Source organism: Heteronotia binoei, chromosome 10 (genome assembly GCF_032191835.1).
Source record: "Heteronotia binoei isolate CCM8104 ecotype False Entrance Well chromosome 10, APGP_CSIRO_Hbin_v1, whole genome shotgun sequence".
In the NCBI taxonomy this organism is placed as follows: domain Eukaryota; kingdom Metazoa; phylum Chordata; class Lepidosauria; order Squamata; family Gekkonidae; genus Heteronotia; species Heteronotia binoei.
In genome coordinates this window covers 8,513,776-8,534,496 of record NC_083232.1, presented here as the reverse complement: position 1 = coordinate 8,534,496, position 20,721 = coordinate 8,513,776, and the positions used below count along the sequence as shown (strand labels likewise).

Below are 20,721 nucleotides of genomic sequence, written 5' to 3'. Positions count from 1 at the left end.
TCTAGCAGGACCTCCTTTGCCTATGAGGCCACACACCCCTGATGTAGCCAATCCTCCTGGAGCTTACAGCAGGCCCTGGAATAACAGCCCTGTAAACTCGTGGAGGATTGGCTACATCAGGGGTGTGCGGCCTAATATGCAAAGGAGTTCCTGCTACAAAAAATAGCCCTGTCAAACCACATGTTATTTTCGGACTCGAGGGAGAATTCACACCAGTGTGGCAGTACTTGCCCGAACATGTCCCGGAGCAAGTTCAAAGTATGAGATAACGGCCTGGTTCCAAAGTTAACCCACCACTGGGCTATATCCCTGCAGATAGGAATCACAGGACCAAATAGCTCAACGTACAACCTCCCCCTATCCCCGCAAACAAGACTAGTGCAGCAGGGAGAGTTTGTACAGGGGTCCCCGACCATCTTCAGCCTGCTGGCGAGTTTGGAATTTTGAGAGGGCCGGAGGTGAGCTCCGCCCCAAAAAATGGCTTCCACAGGAGGCGGAGCCAAACCCAAAATGGCTTCTGCATGAGGTGGGATCAAATGGGATACCTGCCCTCCCCCTCACACTTCCCGGGGAGAAGAAAAGCTTAAAGCAGGGAAATGGAACCGTGGTCTAAGAAAAGCCTGGGTGCTTTAAAAGTTCTCCCAGCCCTCCAGTGGGAAATCCACTCATTTGAATGAGAAAAGTCAATAACAAGCCCTGTTTTACAGTAGCCCCACCCACATTCTACAAAGCTCCACGGGGGCCAAAAGAAGTCCTTGTGGGTGTCATGGCATGCGTAGGTGCTATGTCGGAGTGCCACATCTGACAAGGCCCTGCTTCTCAAATGTAGCACATAAAATGGGCAATTATATAATCTCTCTCTCTGTCCCCTTCAGGTTTTCCTTCTCCCCAGGAAGTGTGAGAGAACAGGTATCCAAATTTGATCCCACCTCCTTTGGAAGCCGCTTCGAGTTTGGCGCCACCTTCTGTGGAAGCTCTGTGTGTGTGTGTGGCATGGATGAGTGTTCCAACAATTTGTGCTCTCTTCTCTCAATGACAGTCCGAAGCAACACTGCCCAGCGAGACCCAGAACTGGGCCGGAGTCATTCCAGCGCTCGCAATTTCTGTGCATTTGGTTTGGCTCGGAAGCGGGCGGAGGAACAAGCTTGCCTCTACGCCATAGCTAGCTCTTGTCCACCATACGCCACGAGTTCCTAATCGTGGCGCTTCCGTGACACACCAACCACGGACGACATCTCACTAGCGAGACGGGATGTGGGCTCCTTCCTGCCTTTGACTCCCATTTTACGTGCTGCGTGTGAGAAGCAGGGCCTTTTTCAGGTGTGGCACCGCAAGCGTGGAATACCTTTCCATCCGGCACCCACCTGGTGCCAAGTTTTACAAAGTATTTGGTGAAGATGTTATCTGTTGACTCAAGTCCCTTCCATTGATTTGCTGGGGTTTTTTCGTTCCTCTCAAGTTTTTTTTTTTTTTTTTAAAATTGGTACCAGTCGGGTCACTGAGGGATTTTATCGTTCTTAAAATGACGTACTTTAGATGCTTATTGCTTTGTTTTTAGTGCATTGTTTCTCATTGGGGGCGGGTGCCTCGTTTAAAATGTGTAAGCTATGCTGGGAATCTTTTGACTGAAAGGTGGGATAAAATCGGTGCCGTTTTATATTTTCCGAAGGCAGCCACGTCGGTCCGCAGTAGAACGCTTAGATTTGAGTCCCAGAGTACTTTAAGAGACCAACAGTATTTGGGGAGAACGAGCTTTTCAAAATCAGTGTGCCCTTCGTCAGATACAAAGCTTCTGACTCTCAAAAAGCTTCTGTCCCCAAAACCTCTGTCCCTAAGCTGTGGCTCAAATATGACTACTGAACTCAAATCTAACACATACACACAGGGGCCTTTTTTTGTAACAGAAACTCCTTTGCATATTAGGCCACATACCCCTGAGGTAGCCAATCCTCCAAGAGCTTACAGGGCTCTTTGTACAGGGCCTACAGTCAGCTCCAGGAGGATTGGCTGCATCGGGGGGCGTGGCCTAATATGCAAAGGAGCTCCTGCTACAAAAAAAAGCCCTGTGCACAGGTGATCTGGCACTGCTGACTCTTCCACGTAAAAGAGCACTCCTTTCCATTTTACAATTTCACACATCGGCTGCTGGGTCTAAGACTCAAGCGCTACAATGGGGCAAAAGTGGCGTGGTATAGACTTTGCCGGACCATACCACTCCAGCCACCAGGAAAGGGGATCCACTGGTTTGAAAATCCCCCATTTAAAAAAACAAAAACAAAACCCTGCCTGCCAGTTGAGAGTTACTCTATAACCCTTCGCCTGACGTGCTACCTTTCTACTTGAAGGGTGCTTTCGATGGAGAGAGGGAGGATTCGAACGGGCAACCCCTTGTATGCAGGCTGACGCGGCACAGTCCGAGAAGTGCTCTTGCTATTCTGCAGGACGTGGAGGTCGACCCTCGGGGCGTTCCGAGCAGACTTGTGAGACGTGACTGGATTGCTGGCGATCTCAGTTAGTCCAGATGGCGGACGGGAGCGGCGCAACCCTTACAAAGGATTAGCGCAGACCTTTCGTGCAACAAAACCCCCGTTTTCTGTAGACTTCTGCTCCCAGGAGCACGCTGCGCGGAGGGCCGCTAAGACGACGAGCCCCTCTGGGTCGACGTCCTTTGGGGCAGCTGCAGGGGAACAGATGTTTGACCCAATCGGTGCCCGTTTCCTGAGCTCCTGCCACAACTGTCACCGTGAAGCTTCCTTCCGCCTTCCACTGTCCCGTGCTGAGGTTTGACAAGCAGGTGTCAACCAGAAGAGTCGGTTCTTTTCAACTTACTATTCATTCAGGGCACATTCCAGGATATCAGAAGACCCTCAGAACAGTGAGGGTCCATCCAGTCCAGCCTCCTGTCTCACACAGTGGCCAGCCAGTTCCTCTGGAGGGCCAACAACAGGGCAGAGAGGCTGAGGCCTTCCCTTGAGAAGAAGATCAGAAGAGCCCTGCTGGGTCAGACCAGTGAGGGTCCATCTAGTCCAACTTCCCGTCTCACACAGTGGCCAGCCAGTTCCTCTGGAGGGCCAACAACAGGGCAGAGAGGCTGAGGCCTTCCCTTGAAAAGAAGATCAGAAGAGCCCTGCTGGGTCAGACCAGTGAGGGTCCATCTAGTCCAACTTCCCGTCTCACACAGTGGCCAACCAGTTCCTCTGGAAGGCCAACAACAGGGCATAGGCGCTGAGGCCTTTCCCTGAGAAGAACATCAGAAGAGCCCTGCTGGATCAGACCACTGAGGGTCCATCTAGTCCAACATCCCGTCTCACACAGTGGCCAGCCAGTTCCTCTGGAGGGCCAACAACAGGGCAGAGAGGCTGAGGCCTTCCCCTGAGAAGAACATCAGAAGAGCCCTGCTGGATCAGACCAGGGAGGGTCCATCTAGTCCAGCCTCATGTCTCACACAGAGGCAAATCAGTTCCTCTGAAGGGCCAACATCAGGGCAGAGAGGCTGAGGCCTTCCCCTGAGAAGAACATCAGAAGAGCCCTGCTGGATCAGACCACTGAGGGTCCATCCAGTCCAGCATCCTGTCTCACACAGAGGCCAACCAGTTCTTCCGGCAAAGGGATTCAAGACTTTCCGCTGATGTTGTTTCCTGGCTCCGGGATCCCAGAGGCTTAGTGCCTTTGAACGTGGAGGTTCCCTGCAGCCACTACGGCTGGTAGCCATTGATAGGCTGGTCCTCTGTGAACCTATCTAATCCCCTTTCGAAGCTATCCGTTCCTGAAGCCACGGCTACATCCGCTGGCAGCGAATGCCACCCTTTAACCCCTCTCCATGTAAAGGAGTCATCCATCCTGAACCAACTGCTCGTCAGCTTCTTTGCATGCCTTTGACAGATTGCCCCGCTCCTTTTTGGAAGCCGAGAGGTCACCCTGTCTATTCCCTTTGTATGCCCACATCGCCTTAGCGACCAGGCCATCCTCTGAATTATATTCATTGATCTGCAGCAAATCGGTGCATTGGAGACCCCTGTCTCGGGAGGAAGAAGCCGCCCTTCCGGTCCCTTTCACCCTACGAAACTACGATCAATTGATACTATAAAAACCCACATAGCAGAGAGAACCATGGCTTTTCTTTTTTTTTAAAAAAAAAAAACCCACCCTGTTGCCTAGACGACTGCCAAACAGCATGAAATATCGCCCTCCCCCAAGTTTTGGCATTCCACGTTCGTTTTCATACTCCGCAGTCCGGCTGCTTCTCCACGACTCGCCGCGTGAGAATCTGATGCGCCGACAGCGAGGCCACCCCTATGTGGAAAAGGATCTGCCAGACGTTCCTTGGTCCGTACAGGTAGAGATTGCACGCACAGATGGTGACGAAAAGCGCAAAGACCTTGGCCCGCCGCGCCGAACAGTAGAACAGGTAAAGGTAGCACTGGAAGAAAGAGGAGAGCGCCGAAGAGATGGTGAGCACCAGAACTAGATGCCGGTTGATGTATAACACAACTTTAGGGCACTTCAGGTTCTGGCTAGAGTTAATGACTAATCCCATGGCTAGAGTTCCATGACTAGAATTAGTGCAAATCTGTCTGGCACTCAGTGCATGTTCTAGTGCAAATATGAATCGACATTCTACACCACCTTCCTGCTTAATATTATACATACACGAGAGCCAGTTTGGTGTCATGGTTAAGTGCGGGGACTCTTATCTGGGAGAACCGGGTTTGATTCCCCACTCCTCCACTTGCACCTGCTGGAATGGCCTTGGGTCAGCCATAGTGGTGAAGTCTGTGGACTCTTAACTGGGAGAACCGGGTTTGATTCCCCACTCCTCCACTTGCAGCTGCTGGAAAGGCCTTGGGTCAGCCATAGTGGTGAAGTCTGTGGACTCTTATCTGGGCGAACCGGGTTTGATTCCCCACTCCTCCACTTGCAGCTGCTGGAAAGGCCTTGGGTCAGCCATAGTGCTGAAGTCTGTGGACTCTTAACTGGGAGAACCGGGTTTGATTCCCCACTCCTCCACTCGCACTGGCTGGAATGGCCTTGGGTCAGCCATAGTGGTTAAGTGGGTGCACTCTTATCTGGGAGAACTGGGTTTGATTCCCCACTCCTCCACTTGCGGCTGCTGGAAAGGCCTTGGGTCAGCCATAGTGGTGAAGTGTGTATGGACTCTTATCAGGGAGAAAAGGGTTTGATTCCCCACTCCTCCACTTGCAGCTGCTGGAATGGCCTTGGGTCAGCCATAGTGGTTAAGTGAGCGGACTCTTATCTGGGAGAACCGGGTTTGATTCCCCACTCCTCCACTTGCAGCTGCTGGAAAGGCCTTGGGTCAGTTATAGTGGTGAAGTGTGTGGACTCTTATCAGGGAGAACTGGGTTTGATTCCCCACTCCTCCACCTGCAGCTACTGGAAAGGCCTTGGGTCAGCCATAGTGGTTAAGTGAGCGGACTCTTATCTGGGAGAACCGGGTTTGATTCCCCACTCCTCCACTTGCAGCTACTTGGATGGCCTTGGGTCAGCCATAGCTCTGGCAGAGGTTGTCCTTGAAAGGGCAGCTGCTGTGAGAGCCCTCTCCAGCCCCACCCACCTCACAGGGTGTCTGTTATGAGGGAGGAAGATAAAGGAGATTGTAAGCTGCTCTGAGTCTTTGATTCAGAGAGAAGGGCGGGGTATAAATCTGCAATTATTCTTCTGCTGCTGCTGAACCACATCTTTGGTCCATCAATGTCATATTGGCTACTCAGGCTGGCATTGGCTCCCCAGGATCCCAGGCGGAGGTCTTTCCCATCACCTGCTGCCTGATCCCTTTTAACTGGGGATTGAACGTGGGACCTTCTGCTTTCCAAGCTGGGAATTATTAGGAAGGGAATTGAAAACAAATCAGCCAGTATCACAATGCCCCTGTATAAATCGATGGTGCGGTCTCATTTGGAGTACTGTGTACAATTCTGGTCACCGCACCTCAAAAAGGATATTAAAGCATTGGAGAAAGTCCAGAAAAGGGCAACTAGAATTATTAAAGGGCTGAAACACTTTCCCTATGAAAAAAGGTTGAAACGCTTGGGGCTCTTTAGCTTGGACAAACGTCGACTGCGGGGTGACATGATAGAGGTTTACAAGATGATGCATGGGATGGAGAAAGTAGAGAAAGAAGTACTTTTCTCCCTTTCTCACAATACAAGAACTCATGGGCATTCAATGAAATTGCTGAGCAGTCAAATTAAAACGGATAAAAGGAAGTCTTTCTTCACCCAAAGGATGATTAACATGTGGAATTCACTGCCACAGGAGGTGGTGGTGGCTACAAGCATAGCCAGCTTTAAGAGTGGATTGGATAAAAATAAGGAGCAGAGGTCCATCAGTGGCTATTAGCCACAGTATGTGTATGTGTGTGTGTATATATATATATATATATATATATATATATACATATATATATATATATATATATATATATATATATATATATATATATACACATGCACACACACACACACACAAACACACACAGACAAATATTGGCCACTGTGTGACACAGAGTGTTGGGCTGGATGGGCCATTGACCTGATCCAACATGGCTTCTCTTATATTCTTATGGGACACAGAGTGTTGGACTGGATGGGCCATTGGCCTGATCCAACATGGCTTCTCTTATGTTCTTATGGGACACAGAGTGTTGGACTGGACGGGCCATTGACCTGATCCAACATGGCTTCTCTTATGGGACACAGAGTGTTGGACTTGACGGGCCATTGGCCTGATCCAACATAGCTTCCCTTATGTTCTTATGTGACACAGAGTGTTGGACTGGATGGGCCATTGACCTGATCAAACATGGCTTCTCTTATGTTCTTATGGGACACAGAGTGTTGGACTGGACGGGCCATTGATATGATCCAACATGGCTTCTCTTATGTTCTTATGTGACACAGAGTGTTGGACTGGATGGGCCATTGGCCTGATCCAACATGGCTTCTCTTATGTTCTTATGGGACACAGAGTGTTGGACTGGATGGCCCACTGGCCTGATCCAACATGGCTTCTCTTATGTTCTTATGGGACACAGAGTGTTGGACTGGATGGCCCACTGGCCTGATCCAACATGGCTTCTCTTATGTTCTTATGTGAAACAGAGTGTTGGACTGGATAGGCCATTGGCCTGATCTAACATGGCTTCTCTTATGTTCATATGGGACACAGAGTGTTGGACTGGATGGGCCATTGGCCTGATCCAACAGGGCTTCTCTTATGTTCTTATGTGACACAGAGTGTTGGACTGGATGGGCCATTGGCCTGATCCAACATGGCTTCTCTTATGTTCTTATGGGACACAGAGTGTTGGACTGGATGGCCCACTGGCCTGATCCAACATGGCTTCTCTTATGTTCTTATGGGACACAGAGTGTTGGACTGGATGGCCCACTGGCCTGATCCAACATGGCTTCTCTTATGTTCTTATGCGACACAGAGTGTTGGACTGGATGGGCCATTGGCCTGATCCAACATGGCTTCTCTTATGTTCTTATGTGAAACAGAGTGTTGGATTGGATGGGCCATTGGCCTGATCCAACATGGCTTCTCTTATGTTCTTATGTGACACAGAGTGTTGGACTGGATAGGCCATTGGCCTGATCTAACATGGCTTCTCTTATGTTCATATGGGACACAGAGTGTTGGACTGGATGGGCCATTGGCCTGATCCAACAGGGCTTCTCTTATGTTCTTATGTGACACAGAGTGTTGGACTGGATGGGCCATTGGCCTGATCCAGCATGGCTTCTCTTATGTGACACAGAGTGTTGGACTGGATGGGCCATTGGCCTGATCCAACATGGCTTCTCTTATGTTCTTAAGCAGAAGCTCTTCCGCTGAGCTATAGCCCCTCTCTATATCCTGCAGGGCCTCGGGTAGTTTTTTCTGTATTAAAATGGAATAAAACAAACAAGAAAGCGGGCCCAATACTCACCAATAAAAAGCAAGCGACAAAAGGGACGAGGAACGCGATCACGTTCCCAATTCCTCTGCGGTCTTCCTGTTGGGGAATAAAAAATTCTGAGATCAAATCCATTCATTTTTTGCATGCGGGGAAACAAAATATATATATATATATATATATATATATATATATATATATATATATATATATATAATTCACAAGCTTGCTGGTCTACCACCTCTAGGTTACCCATGCAGGAGAACGAAGTGCCAGACTAAAATTTGAGGGGCCTGAGGATGAATCCTCTCAGGATTCATGAAATGTCAAGACAGTGTGCAATTGCAATAAAAAAGGCCAACGCCATGCTGGGAATTATTAGGAAGGGAATTGAAGACAAATCAGCCAGAATCATAATGCTCCTGTATAAATCGATGGTGCGGTCTCATTTGGAGTACTGTGTGCAGTTCTGGTCACCACACCTCAAAAAGGATATTATTATAACATTGGAGAAAGTCCAGAGAAAGGCAACTAGAATGATTAAAGGGCTGGAGCACCTTCCCTATGAAGAAAGGTTAAAACGCTTGGGGCTCTTTAGCTTGGAGAAACGTCGACTGCGGGGTGACATGAGAGAGGTTGACAAGATTATGCATGGGATAAGAAGGTAGAGAAAGAGGGACTTTTCTCCCTTTCTCACAATACGAGAACTCGTGGACATTCAACGAAATTGCTGAGCAGCCAGGGATCCCCTGGGGAAAGAAAGAGCCAGAGCTTCCTTCGCCCAGTTCCCTGGATCCCATGGGAGGAATACAAAGAAAGGAATACAGAGAAAGCACATTTAAGACTGAGTGCTCATGTCTTAATCATGTTTTAAGTTTAAAAAAAATCTTTAATTGCGTTTGTTGGTGTGCTTTATAAAGTTTATATCTCTGCTACCTATTCTAAAACAGGTACACACATGTCCTGGCCCAAGAAGAAGAAGATGATATTGGATTTATATCCCGCCCTCTACTCCGAAGAGCCTCAGAGCGGCTCACAATCTCCTTTCCCTTCCTCCCCCACAACAGACACCCTGTGAGGTAGATGAAGATATTGGATTTATATCCCGCCCTCCACTCCGAAGAGTCTCAGAGCGGCTCACAATCTCCTTTCCCTTCCTCCCCCACAACAGACACCCTGTGAGGTAGATGAAGATATTGGATTTATATCCCGCCCTCTACTCCGAAGAGCCTCAGAGCGGCTCACAATCTCCTTTCCCTTCCTCCCCCACAACAGACACCCTGTGAGGTAGATGAAGATATTGGATTTATATCCCGCCCTCTACTCCGAAGAGCCTCAGAGTGGCTCACAATCTCCTTTCCCTTCCTCCCCCACAAGAGACACCCTGTGAGGTAGATGAAGATATTGGATTTATATCCCGCCCTCCACTCCGAAGAGCCTCAGAGCGGCTCACAATCTCCTTTCCCTTCCTCCCCTACAACAGACACCCTGTGAGATAGATGAAGATATTGGATTTATATCCCGCCCTCCACTCCGAAGAGTCTCACAGCAGCTCACAATCTCATTTACCTTCCTCCCCCCACAACAGACACCCTGTGAGGTAGGATGAAGATATTGGTTTATATCCCGCCCTCCACGCCGAAGCAGCTCACGATCTCCTTTCCCTTCCTCCCCCCACAACAGACACCCTGTGAGGTAGATGAAGATATTGGATTTATATCCCGCCCTCCACTCCAAAGAGTCTCAGAGCGGCTCACAATCTCCTTTATCTCCCCCCCCCACAACAGACACCCTGTGAGGTAGATGAAGATATTGGATTTATATCCTGCCCTCCACTCCGAAGAGTCTCAGAGCAGCTCACAATCTCCTTTATCTCCCCCCCCCCACATCAGACACCCTGTGAGGTAGATGAAGATATTGAATTTATATCCGGCCCTCCACTCCGAAGAGTCTCAGAGCAGCTCACAATCTCCTTTATCTTCCCCCCCCCACAACAGACACCCTGTGAGGTAGATGAAGATATTGGATTTATATCCCGCCCTCCACTCCGAAGAGTCTCAGAGCAGCTCACAATCTCCTTTATCTCCCCCCCGCCCACAACAGACACCCTGTGAGGTAGATGAAGATATTGAATTTATATCCCGCCCTCCACTCCGAAGAGTCTCAGAGCAGCTCACAATCTCCTTTATCTTCCCCCCCCCCCCCACATCAGACACCCTGTGAGGTAGATGAAGATATTGAATTTATATCCGGCCCTCCACTCCGAAGAGTCTCAGAGCAGCTCACAATCTCCTTTATCTTCCCCCCCCACAACAGACACCCTGTGAGGTAGATGAAGATATTGGATTTATATCCTGCCCTCCACTCCGAAGAGTCTCAGAGCAGCTCACAATCTCCTTTATCTCCCCCCCCGCCCCGCCCACAACAGACACCCTGTGAGGTAGATGAAGATATTGAATTTATATCCGGCCCTCCACTCTGAAGAGTCTCAGAGCAGCTCACAATCTCCTTTATCTTCCCCCCCCCCCCACAACAGGCACCCTGTGAGGTAGATGAAGATATTGGATTTATATCCCGCCCTCCACTCCGAAGAGTCTCAGAGCGGCTCACAATCTCCTTTATCTCCCCCCCCCGCCCACAACAGACACCCTGTGAGGTAGATGAAGATATTGGATTTATATCCCGCCCTCCACTCCGAAGAGTCTCAGAGCGGCTCACAATCTCCTATATCTTCTCCCCCCACAACAGACACTCTGTGAGGTGGGTGGGGCTGAGAGGGCTCTCACAGCAGCTGCCCTTTCAAGGACAACCTCTGGCAGAGCTATGGCTGACCCAAGGCCATTCCAGCTGGTGTAAGTGGAGGAGTGTGGAATTAAATCCGGTTTTCCCAGATAAGAGTCCGCTCTCTTAACCATTATGGCTGACCCAAGGCCATTCCAGCAGGTGCAAGTGGAGGAGTGGGGAATCAAACCCGGTTCTCCCAGATAAGAGTCCGTGCACTTCACCACGACACCAAACCGGCTCTCCAAGGTCTCATTCATGTCATATTCAGCCCTCATGGGTCTGACACCCCTGCTTTAAGTTGTCTCTCGAGTTACCTGGAATGAGTATTCTGCAAGGTGAACGCCTCGGATGAGATTCAGCGCCCCGCACATGATGTTGAGGACGAGGGACAAGATGCCCGCAGGAGACACGGGTTGCATCCTCTGAGTGGAGGCTTCAGGTCCATTTTAAAAGAAACAAACAAAAAAAAACAAAGTAAGAAGACTGGGAAGCATCGCTCGGAAGCCTCGGCTCTGCCCTCATGTTCTGTGTGCTCCCCTCCTCTACCTCTTTGGCCTAGACGGCTTCTGAGCTACAGCTCTTACAGGACTATCTCGAGCGCAGCTATCCCTTCCAGTGGCCAACGACTACAATAGAGGGGGCCACCCTGCTTAAGACCACGCTGTTAGAAATGACTTATCTCCACAGCTCTCAGACAACATGTCCGTATCGCTGTCCGTCAGGAATCCTGTTGCAAGCCACGCTAATGGAGGTGCGCTGAGAGTGAAACCCGACGTTCCAGGAGATTTTCGTCCAGAGTTTTTGTCCAAACTCAAAAATCATTTACAAGTTCTTCGTTATTAAGGCAGGCTGTTTTAGACACCAAACTGGATGGATGCAAATTCAGAATTTCCCTTTGGCTATGCCCTCAGCTAAAGCAATTTCGGCAGCAGAGACTCATTTGCATTTTAGGCCACACCTCCTGACATCGCCATTGGTTTCACAGAGGGGAGGGAGGGGTATAAATAAATTTTTTTTAAAAAGCCAAGCAGGGACTAATTTGCATCTTAAGTCACACCTCCTGACACCAAGCCAGCCGGAACTGAGTGTCAAGCATGCTATTCTGGTGTATTAAATCGATACAGTTGTTAGAACTTTATGATCTTCTTCCTACCCTGAAAGTTTTGCTTCCCTAGGTCTGCATATCAAAGCATACCCCCTCCTTCCTTTTTTCTCGCCTCTCTGTACTTTCTCACCTCTAGCTAGAAAATGTAGGAAATGTAAGTAACTTTGATGATAGAAGTAAAGGAGTAGATAGAAGTAAATGGTAGTATTTTTGAATATTTGTAGCAATCCACATCTATTTGTTATGGCTTGAAGCTATCTCGTCTATTGCCTTTGAAGTAGTCCTTAAAACGATGTGCCTTCTGAGTCTTTGTATCACTCTCAAGGTATCGCGCCTTGAGACAGTACCGGATTATCAATAAAGCAAGTATTTGTATCCAACCATAGCTTGTTTATTTGAATACCGATGCTTGACACTGAGTTCCTGTGCATTCCTGCTCAAAAACAAAAGCCATAAACGATGCTAAGAGTACAAAACGTTAAAAACTGCCAACCAACCTTGGCTACTGACAACACAGGCATTTACCATAGCGTTATTTTATTATTTGCTATGTTTTTTATCCCACCCTTCCTGCTGAGAGGCCTTCAGGGTTCTCTCCAACTCCATTTTATCCTCAGAACTGCCCTACAAGGGAGGTTACGTGGAAAGACAGCAACTGAACTAAGGTCATCCAGTAAAGCTGCCAATCTTCAAGTGCTGCCAGGAGGCCTCCCAACATTACAGATGATCCCCGGATGACAGAGACCGATTCCCCTGGACAAAACTTTTGCTCTGGAAGGTGGACTCTATGGCATTAACCCTTCCCTCAACCCTGCCCTCCCCAGATTCCACCCTCAAAATCTCCACGTATCTCTAAACCTAGAGTTGGCAACCCCATCATCCAGTGAGCTTCATGGCAAAGGAAGAATTTGAACTCAAACTTTCCCATTTCCGGCCCGACACACGAAGTGCAATGGCGCTTACCAGGCTCTAGGGGGAGCTCTGCGTGCCCGTTCGCCATCCCGTTCGCCAGCTCCGCCTCTTCCAGCTTCACCTGCAGGGGAGGGCGCAGCTGGAGCTCTTCCCGGATTTTTTCAAAGTTGAGCTTCAGGGGAGCGCAGTTGGTGCCACTGAAGCGGCTTTTGACTTTCTGAATGACACTGTCTGCAAGAGAAGGAGCAAGCAGCGCCGATGCAGAACTTATTCCGTACGAAACCAACGTGATTCAGTCAGTCGAAGATTTATAGGAGCGTCAAACATGCAGTTCGGGGGGCCGAATGAGGCCCCCAGAGGGCTCCTATCAGGCCACCCAAGCAACTGGCTGTCATCTGCGCCCTTCTCTCTCTCTCTCTTGCTTCCTTCTGCAGCTCACTTTGCCAGGCTTGCTCAATCGCACAGAAGCTACAGAGCAAAGCCTCTATTTTCTCCATTGCCTGAGGCTCCTCCCTTGGGGAGGAAGGGAAGGAAAAAGAGGTTGCTTTGCCAGGCTCTCTCAATTGCACAGCAGAGCTACTGAGCCAAGCCTCTCTTCCTTCTATTGGCTGAGGCTCCTCCCCCTCCTGGTCCTCTGGGGTAGGAGGAAAAGAGCCAGAGCTTCCTTTGTCCGGTTCCCTAGAGCCCATGGGAGAAATACAAAGAAAGCACTTTTAAGACCAAGTGCTAATGCTTTAAGCATGTTTTAAGTTTTTTTTAAAAAAATCTTTGTGCTTGTCTGTGTCCTTTATAAGGTTTATATCTCTACTACCTAATCTTAACTGGAGAGCCAGTTTGGTGTAGTGGTGAAGTGTGCGGACTCTTATCTGGGAGAACCGGGTTTGATTCCCCACTCCTCCACTTGCACCTGCTGGCATGGCCTTGGGTCAGCCATAGCTCTGGCAGAGGTTGTCCTTGAAAGGGCAGCTGCTGTAAGAGCCCTCTCAGCCCCACCCACCTCACAGGGTGTCTGTTGTGAGGGAGAGAACTTAACGGACGGAAGGAAGGAAGGAAGGAAGGAAGGAAGGAAGGAAGGAAGGAGGTAGGAAAAGGAGGAAGGAAGGAGGGAGAGAGGGAGGAAGGAAAGAGGGAAGGAGGGAAGGAAGGAGAGAGGTAGGAAAAGGAGGAAGGAAGGAGGGAGAGAGGGAGGAAGGAAGGAAGGAGGGAGATAGGGAGGAAGGAAGGAGGGAAGGAGGGAGGGAGGAAGGAGGGGGTGGAAGGAAAGTAACTTTAAATGCATTCTCCAAGCTGCCACTTGGAGAAGTGATTTAAAGAGAGAAATGCCTTCTCCAAGCCAGCCAATGAGGCTGTGGGGGCTTTGAGAGCCACCCAGTATGTGTGAAAGAGGCACATATGGCTCCCCAGCTGCAGTTTGGCCACCCCTGGGATAGAAGATCCTGCAGATCTCTTCTGCTAAGAGCAGTGCTCTCGGCCAGCCCAATGACGCTTCCTTCCTCTTGGATCAGCCCCAAAGGCTCTTTGCACCAGATGGCAGCAGCCCCACCGTGAGCGGGCTGGATCTGCAGCATCCAACTCAATGCAAGTCTATCTTCTGCACTCGTTTCTAGGAAAGAGAGAGAAAGGGGGGAGGGGGGCAACAGGGAGAGGCCGCGAGCTACGCACCAAATTCCAGGAAAGCATAGGGTCTGGAAGCCAGGCCGACGCTCGTCACGTCGTAGGCAGCGGCGAATTCCCACTGCAGCTCTTCCAGGAAGCAAAACGCCATGACGGCCGGGTAGCTGCTGGCACAAATGCCCATGCAGGCGACTTCCCCGGAAGAATGGAAGCTGGGAAGGAAAAGAAACGCAGATTATTATTGTATTATTTTAATTACTTGAAGTTTTAATTACTTGAAGTTCTCTACCACGACGCCAAGATCTCTCTCTTGGTCAGTCTCTGCCAGTTCACACCCCTCAACTTGTATTTGTGGCTGGGATTCTTGGCCCCGATGTGCATTACTTTGCACTTGGCCACACTGAACCTCATCTGCCACGTCGACGCCCACTTCGCCCAGCCTCAACAGATCCCTTTGGAGTTCCTCACAATCCTCTCTGGTTCTCACCACCCTGAACACTTTAGTGTCATCTGCAAACTTGGCCACTTCACTGCTTACTCTCAACTCCAGATCATTAATGAACAAGTTAAAGAGCATGGGACCCAGTACTGAGCGCTGCGGCACCCCACTGCTTATCGTCCTCCACTGCGAAGACTGCCCATTTATACTCACTCTCTGCTTCCTATTAATTAGCCAGTTTTTGATCCACAAGAGGACCTGTCCTTTTACTCCATAACTCTCGAGCTTACTAAGGAGCCTTTGATGAGGAACTTCATCAAAAGCTTTCTGGAAGTCAAGGTAAACAATATCTATTGGGTCAGCTTTGTCCACATGAGGCTAACATCACTTAAGAATATAAGAGGAAATGCCAGATCAGACACCACTGGTCCTTGAAGTCCAGCATTCTTATTCCACTGCCAAATACTTGTATTTGTAGCTGGGATTTTGGGCCCCAACGTGCATCACTTTGCACTGATTTGGTCTGATTCATATTAGGGCCTGCGGCTCAGTGAACTTCCGGAGAGCGCATGAGCAATGCTTAAGAGGACGGCCTCCAATACCACAATGTTTCCGTCGCCAGCTTCTCCTTCAGATTTTATCTTATCAAGGCTGAGAGGTGATCTGATCACCATCTTCAAGTCCTTGAAGGGCTGTCCTGTAGAGGATGGGGTGGCATTGTTTTCTGTGGCCCCGGAAGGTAGGACCAGAACCAATGGGTTGAAATTAAATCACAAGAGTTTCCGGCTCAACATTAGGAAGAACTTCCTGACGGTTAGAGCGGCTCCTCAGTGGAACAGGCTTCCTCAGGAGGAGGTGGGCTCTGCTTCTTGGAGGTTTTTAAGCAGAGGCTAGATAGCCATCTGGCAGATTTGAAGATCCTGTGAATTTAGGGGGAGGTGTTTGTGAGTTTAGAGCGGTTCCTCAGTGGAAGAGGCTTCCTCGGGAGGTGGTGGGCTCTCCTCCCTTGGAGGTTTTGAAACAGAGGCTAGACGGCCATCTGACAGCTTTGAAGATCCTGTGAATTTAGGGGGAGGTGTTTGTGAGTTTAGAGCGGTTCCTCGGTGGAACAGGCTTCCTCGCGAGGTGGTGGGCTCTCCTCCCTTGGAGATTTTGAAACAGAGGCTAGACGGCCATCTGACATCTTTGAAGATCCTGTGAATTTAGGGGGAGGTGTTTGTGAGTTTAGAGCGGTTCCTCAGTGGAACAGGCTTCCTCGCGAGGTGGTGGGCTCTCCTCCCTTGGAGGTTTTGAAACAGAGGCTAGACGGCCATCTGACAGCTTTGAAGATCCTGTGAATTCAGGGGGAGGTGTTTGTGAGTTTAGAGCGGTTCCTCAGTGGAACAGGGCTTCCTCGCGAGGTGGTGGGCTCTCCTCCCTTGGAGGTTTTGAAACAGAGGCTAGACGGCCATCTGACAGCTTTGAAGATCCTGTGAATTTAGGGGGAGGTGTTTGTGAGTTTAGAGCGGTTCCTCGGTGGAACAGGCTTCCTCGCGAGGTGGTGGGCTCTCCTCCCTTGGAGGTTTTGAAACAGAGGCTAGACGGCCATCTGACAGCTTTGAAGATCCCGTGAATTTACGGGGAGGTGTTTGTGAGTTTAGAGCGGTTCCTCAGTGGAACAGGCTTCCTCGCGAGGTGGTGGGCTCTCCTCCCTTGGAGGTTTTGAAACAGAGGCTAGACGGCCATCTGACAGCTTGAAGATCCTGTGAATTTAGGGGGGAGGTGTTGGTGAGTTTAGAGCGGTTCCTCAGTGGAACAGGCTTCCTCGCGAGGTGGTGGGCTCTCCTCCCTTGGAGGTTTTGAAACAGAGGCTAGACGGCCATCTGGCAGCTTTGAAGATCCTGTGAATTTAGGGGGAGGGGTTTGTGAGTTTAGAGCGGTTCCTCAGTGGAACAGGCTTCCTCGCGAGGTGGTGGGCTCTCCTCCCTTGGAGGTTTTGAAACAGAGGCTAGACGGCCATCTGACAGCTTTGAAGATCCTGTGAATTCAGGGGGAGGTGTTTGTGAGTTTAGAGCGGTTCCTCAGTGGAACAGGCTTCCTCGCGAGGTGGTGGGCTCTCCTCCCTTGGAGGTTTTGAAACAGAGGCTAGACGGCCATCTGACAGCTTTGAAGATCCCGTGAATTTACGGGGAGGTGTTTGTGAGTTTAGAGCGGTTCCTCAGTGGAACAGGCTTCCTCGCGAGGTGGTGGGCTCTCCTCCCTTGGAGGTTTTGAAACAGAGGCTAGACGGCCATCTGACAGCTTTGAAGATCCTGTGAATTTAGGGGGAGGTATTTGTGAGTTTAGAGCGGTTCCTCAGTGGAACACGCTTCCTCGCGAGGTGGTGGGGTCTCCTCCCTTGGAGGTTTTGAAACAGAGGCTAGACGGCCATCTGACAGCTTTGAAGATCCTGTGAATTTAGGGGGAGGGGTTTGTGAGTTTAGAGCGGTTCCTCAGTGGAACAGGCTTCCTCGCGAGGTGGTGGGCTCTCCTCCCTTGGAGGTTTTGAAAAAGAGGCTAGACGGCCATCTGACAGCTTTGAAGATCCTGTGAATTTAGGGGGGAGGTGTTGGTGAGTTTAGAGCGGTTCCTCAGTGGAACAGGCTTCCTCGCGAGGTGGTGGGCTCTCCTCCCTTGGAGGTTTTGAAACAGAGGCTAGACGGCCATCTGGCAGCTTTGAAGATCCTGTGAATTTAGGGGAAGGGGTTTGTGAGTTTAGAGCGGTTCCTCAGTGGAACAGGCTTCCTCGCGAGGTGGTGGGCTCTCCTCCCTTGGAGGTTTTGAAACAGAGGCTAGACGGCCATCTGACAGGATTTAGGGGGAGGTATTTGTGAATTTCTCACATGGTGCAGGGGGTTGGACTAGACGATCCTAGAGGTCCCTTCCAACTCTATGATTCTAAAGGATGCTGCTGCTCCGGAGGCCACCCCTTCCGGCTATATTAAGGAGAGTTAACATTTCTCTCTGGCCGGAGGGCCGCTTACTGTATGCTGAGGTCACGTTCTTTGGCTGTCCCCCGACTGGGATACCACGTCAGGACGGACGACAAGGCCTTCAGCCTCTTCCTGCATTCCAAGAAGTCCTGGTCCAGTGGAAGTCCGTGGATGCCGAGAGCGGGAGCCCGTCTCTCACCCGCACCACGCAGGCAAAGAGGATCATGGACATACTCCACAGGAGAACTCATGGGGGCCGCCTGGAAAAGAAACACATGCTTATGAACATGCATGAAGCTCCAGTCCATTGAGCCAGAACCTTCGTCCATCAAATTCAGTATTGTCCACTCAGACTGGCAGCTGCTCTCCAGGGGACTCGGGATGAGGTCTTTCACATGACCTGCTGCCTGGCCTTTACAACTGGAGAAGAAGAAGAAGATTTTGGATTTATATCCCGCCCTCCACTCCGAAGAGTCTCACAGCGGCTCACAATCTCCTTTACATTCCTCCCCCTCAACAGACACCCTGTGAGGTAGTGAAGATATTGGATTTATATCCCGCCCTCCACTCCGAAGAGTCTCAGAGCGGCTCACAATCTCCTTTCCCTTCCTCCCCCACAACAGACACCCTGTGAGGTGGGTGGGGCTGGAGAGGACTCTCCAGCAGCTGCCCTTTCAAGGACAACCTCTGCCAGAGCTCTGGCTGACCCAAGGCCATTCCAGCAGGTGTAAGTGGAGGAGTGGGGAATCAAACCCGGTTCTCCCAGATAAGAGTCCGCACCCTTCACCACTACACCAAACTGGCTCTCCACACCAAAATGGCTCTCCGCCTGATATTGGAGAAGCCGGGGATTGAAGCTGGGACCTTCTGCATGCCAAACAGAGGCTCCACCACTGAGCCGCAGGCCCTAATGTGAAGCCGCCCTACACTGAATCAAACCGAATCAGTGCAAAGTAATGCAGATTGGGGCCAAGAATCCCAGCTACAAATACAAGTTGATGGGGTGTGAACTGGCAGAGACTGACCAAGATAGAGATCTTGGGGTCATGGTAGAGAACTCAATGAAAATGTCAAGACAGTGTGCGATTGCAATAAAAAAGGCCAACGCCACGTTGGGCATTATTAGGAAGGGAATTGAAAGCAAATCAGCCAGTATCATAATGCCCCTGTATAAATCGATGGTGCGGTCTCATTTGGAATACTGTGTACAATTCTGGTCATCGCACCTCAAAAAGGATATTATTGCACTGGAAAAAGTCCAGAAAAGGGCAACTAGAATGATGAAAGGTTTGGAACACTTTCCCTATGAAGAAAGGTTAAAACGCTTGGGGCTCTTTAGCTTGGAGAAACGTCAACTGAGGGGTGACATGATAGAGGTTTACAAGATTATGCATGGGATGAAAAAGGTCAAGAAAGAAGTTTCTCCCTTTCTCACAATACGAGAACTCGTGGGCATTCAATGAAATTGCTGAGCAGCCGGGTTAGAATGGATAAAAGGAAGTCCTTCTTCACCCAAAGGGTAATTAACATGTGGAATTCACTGCCGCAGGAGGTGGTGGCGGCTACAAGTATAGCCAGCTTCAGGAGGGGATTGGATAAAAATATGGAGCAGAGGTCCATCAGTGGCTATTAGCCACAGCATATTATTGGAACTGTCTGGGGCACTGATGCTCTGACTGGATGGGCCACTGGCCTGATCCAACATGGCTTCTCTCATGTTCTTATGTTACCATCACTCCATCAAGGTCCGGTTTGTCTACTCAGACGGGCAGCAGCTCTCTAGGGTCTTGGATAGAGGTCTTTCCCATCACCTCCTGCCTGATCCTTTTCAACTGGAGATGCTGGGGACTGAACCTGGGACCTTCTGCATGCCAAGCAGAGGTTCTTCCCCTGAGCCATGGCTCCTCCTCCTGGCTCTCCAGGGTCTCAGGCTGAGGTCTTTCCCATCACCTCCTGCCTGGTCCTTTTCACTGGAGATAGCAGGGATTGAACCTAGGACCTTCTGCATGCCAAGCAGAGGCTCTGCCACTGAGCCATGGCTCCTCCTCCTGGCTCTCCAGGGTCTCAGGCTGAGGTCTTTCCCATCACCTCCTGCCTGGTCCTTATCAACTGGAGATGCTGGGGATTGAACCTGGGACCTCCTGCATGCCAAGGAGAGGTTCTTCCCCTGAACCATAGCTCCTCCTCCTGGCTCTCCAGGGTCTCAGGCTGAGGTCTTTCCCATCACCTCCTGCCTGGTCCTTTTCAACTGGAGATGCTGGGGATTGAACCTGGGACCTCCTGCATGCCAAGCAGGTGCTCTACCACTGAGCCATAGCTCTCCACATGAAGCTGCCTTATTCTGAATCAGACCCTTGTTCTATCAAGATGAGTCCAGTCTACTCAGTCTACATCACCTACAGCCTAGTTCTTTTAACTAGAGATGCCGAGGATTGAACCGGAGACCTTCTGCATACCAAGCCGATGCTCTACCACTGACCCACAGCCTTTTCACCCCAACACTACCAGCCGTATGTTTCGTATCCTAGAAAATTTACAAAACTTTTATTGGAAAACGGCAGGTTATGCCTATTTAAAAGACATAAGTAAAGCAAATGCAAGAGCCAAACCTGCATCTAATCTCATAAGATAACAGAGAAGCTCCGGGCCACGTTTCAGAAAACTTCAGCCTGGTTCCAAAGTATAATACCAACCCTGATTTCGCCTCTAGCAGTCTGTTGTATGAGCTAGCACTGCCTCCAGGGGGAAAAAACCTGTTCACAACAGCTTCATGCGTTCCTTTTAGAAGAAAAAAAATTTAACTGAGGCCATGTGGGTTTGATCTGGGCATGGTCTATAACCTCGGATGACATTCAGATCTGTGTAGGGCAATCTAGGATGTCAGACAGTCCCTTCTCCCCATATGCGATGGCGTCCGGCAACCGGCAGAGATGATTTGTACCGTTCGCCCCACCAGAGACTAAACCCCTGCCTTTCTCTCCCAAGGAACATGTGGCAA

The 20,721-nt window shown here is 50.0% G+C and overlaps 1 protein-coding gene across 1 annotated transcript; it reads right to left on the bottom strand.

The window, feature by feature from the left end:
- Positions 1-4,098: 4,098 nt before the first annotated feature.
- LOC132578108 (vesicle-trafficking protein SEC22c-like) lies at positions 4,099-17,978 on the bottom strand. The gene is given in 7 exon segments (XM_060247951.1): positions 4,099-4,420; positions 7,952-8,017; positions 11,017-11,135; positions 12,771-12,950; positions 14,382-14,545; positions 17,775-17,880; positions 17,883-17,978. Coding segments are annotated over 7 exon segments (909 nt in total). The 5' UTR covers positions 17,956-17,978; the 3' UTR covers positions 4,099-4,219.
- Between the last annotated feature and the right edge of the window lie 2,743 nt (positions 17,979-20,721).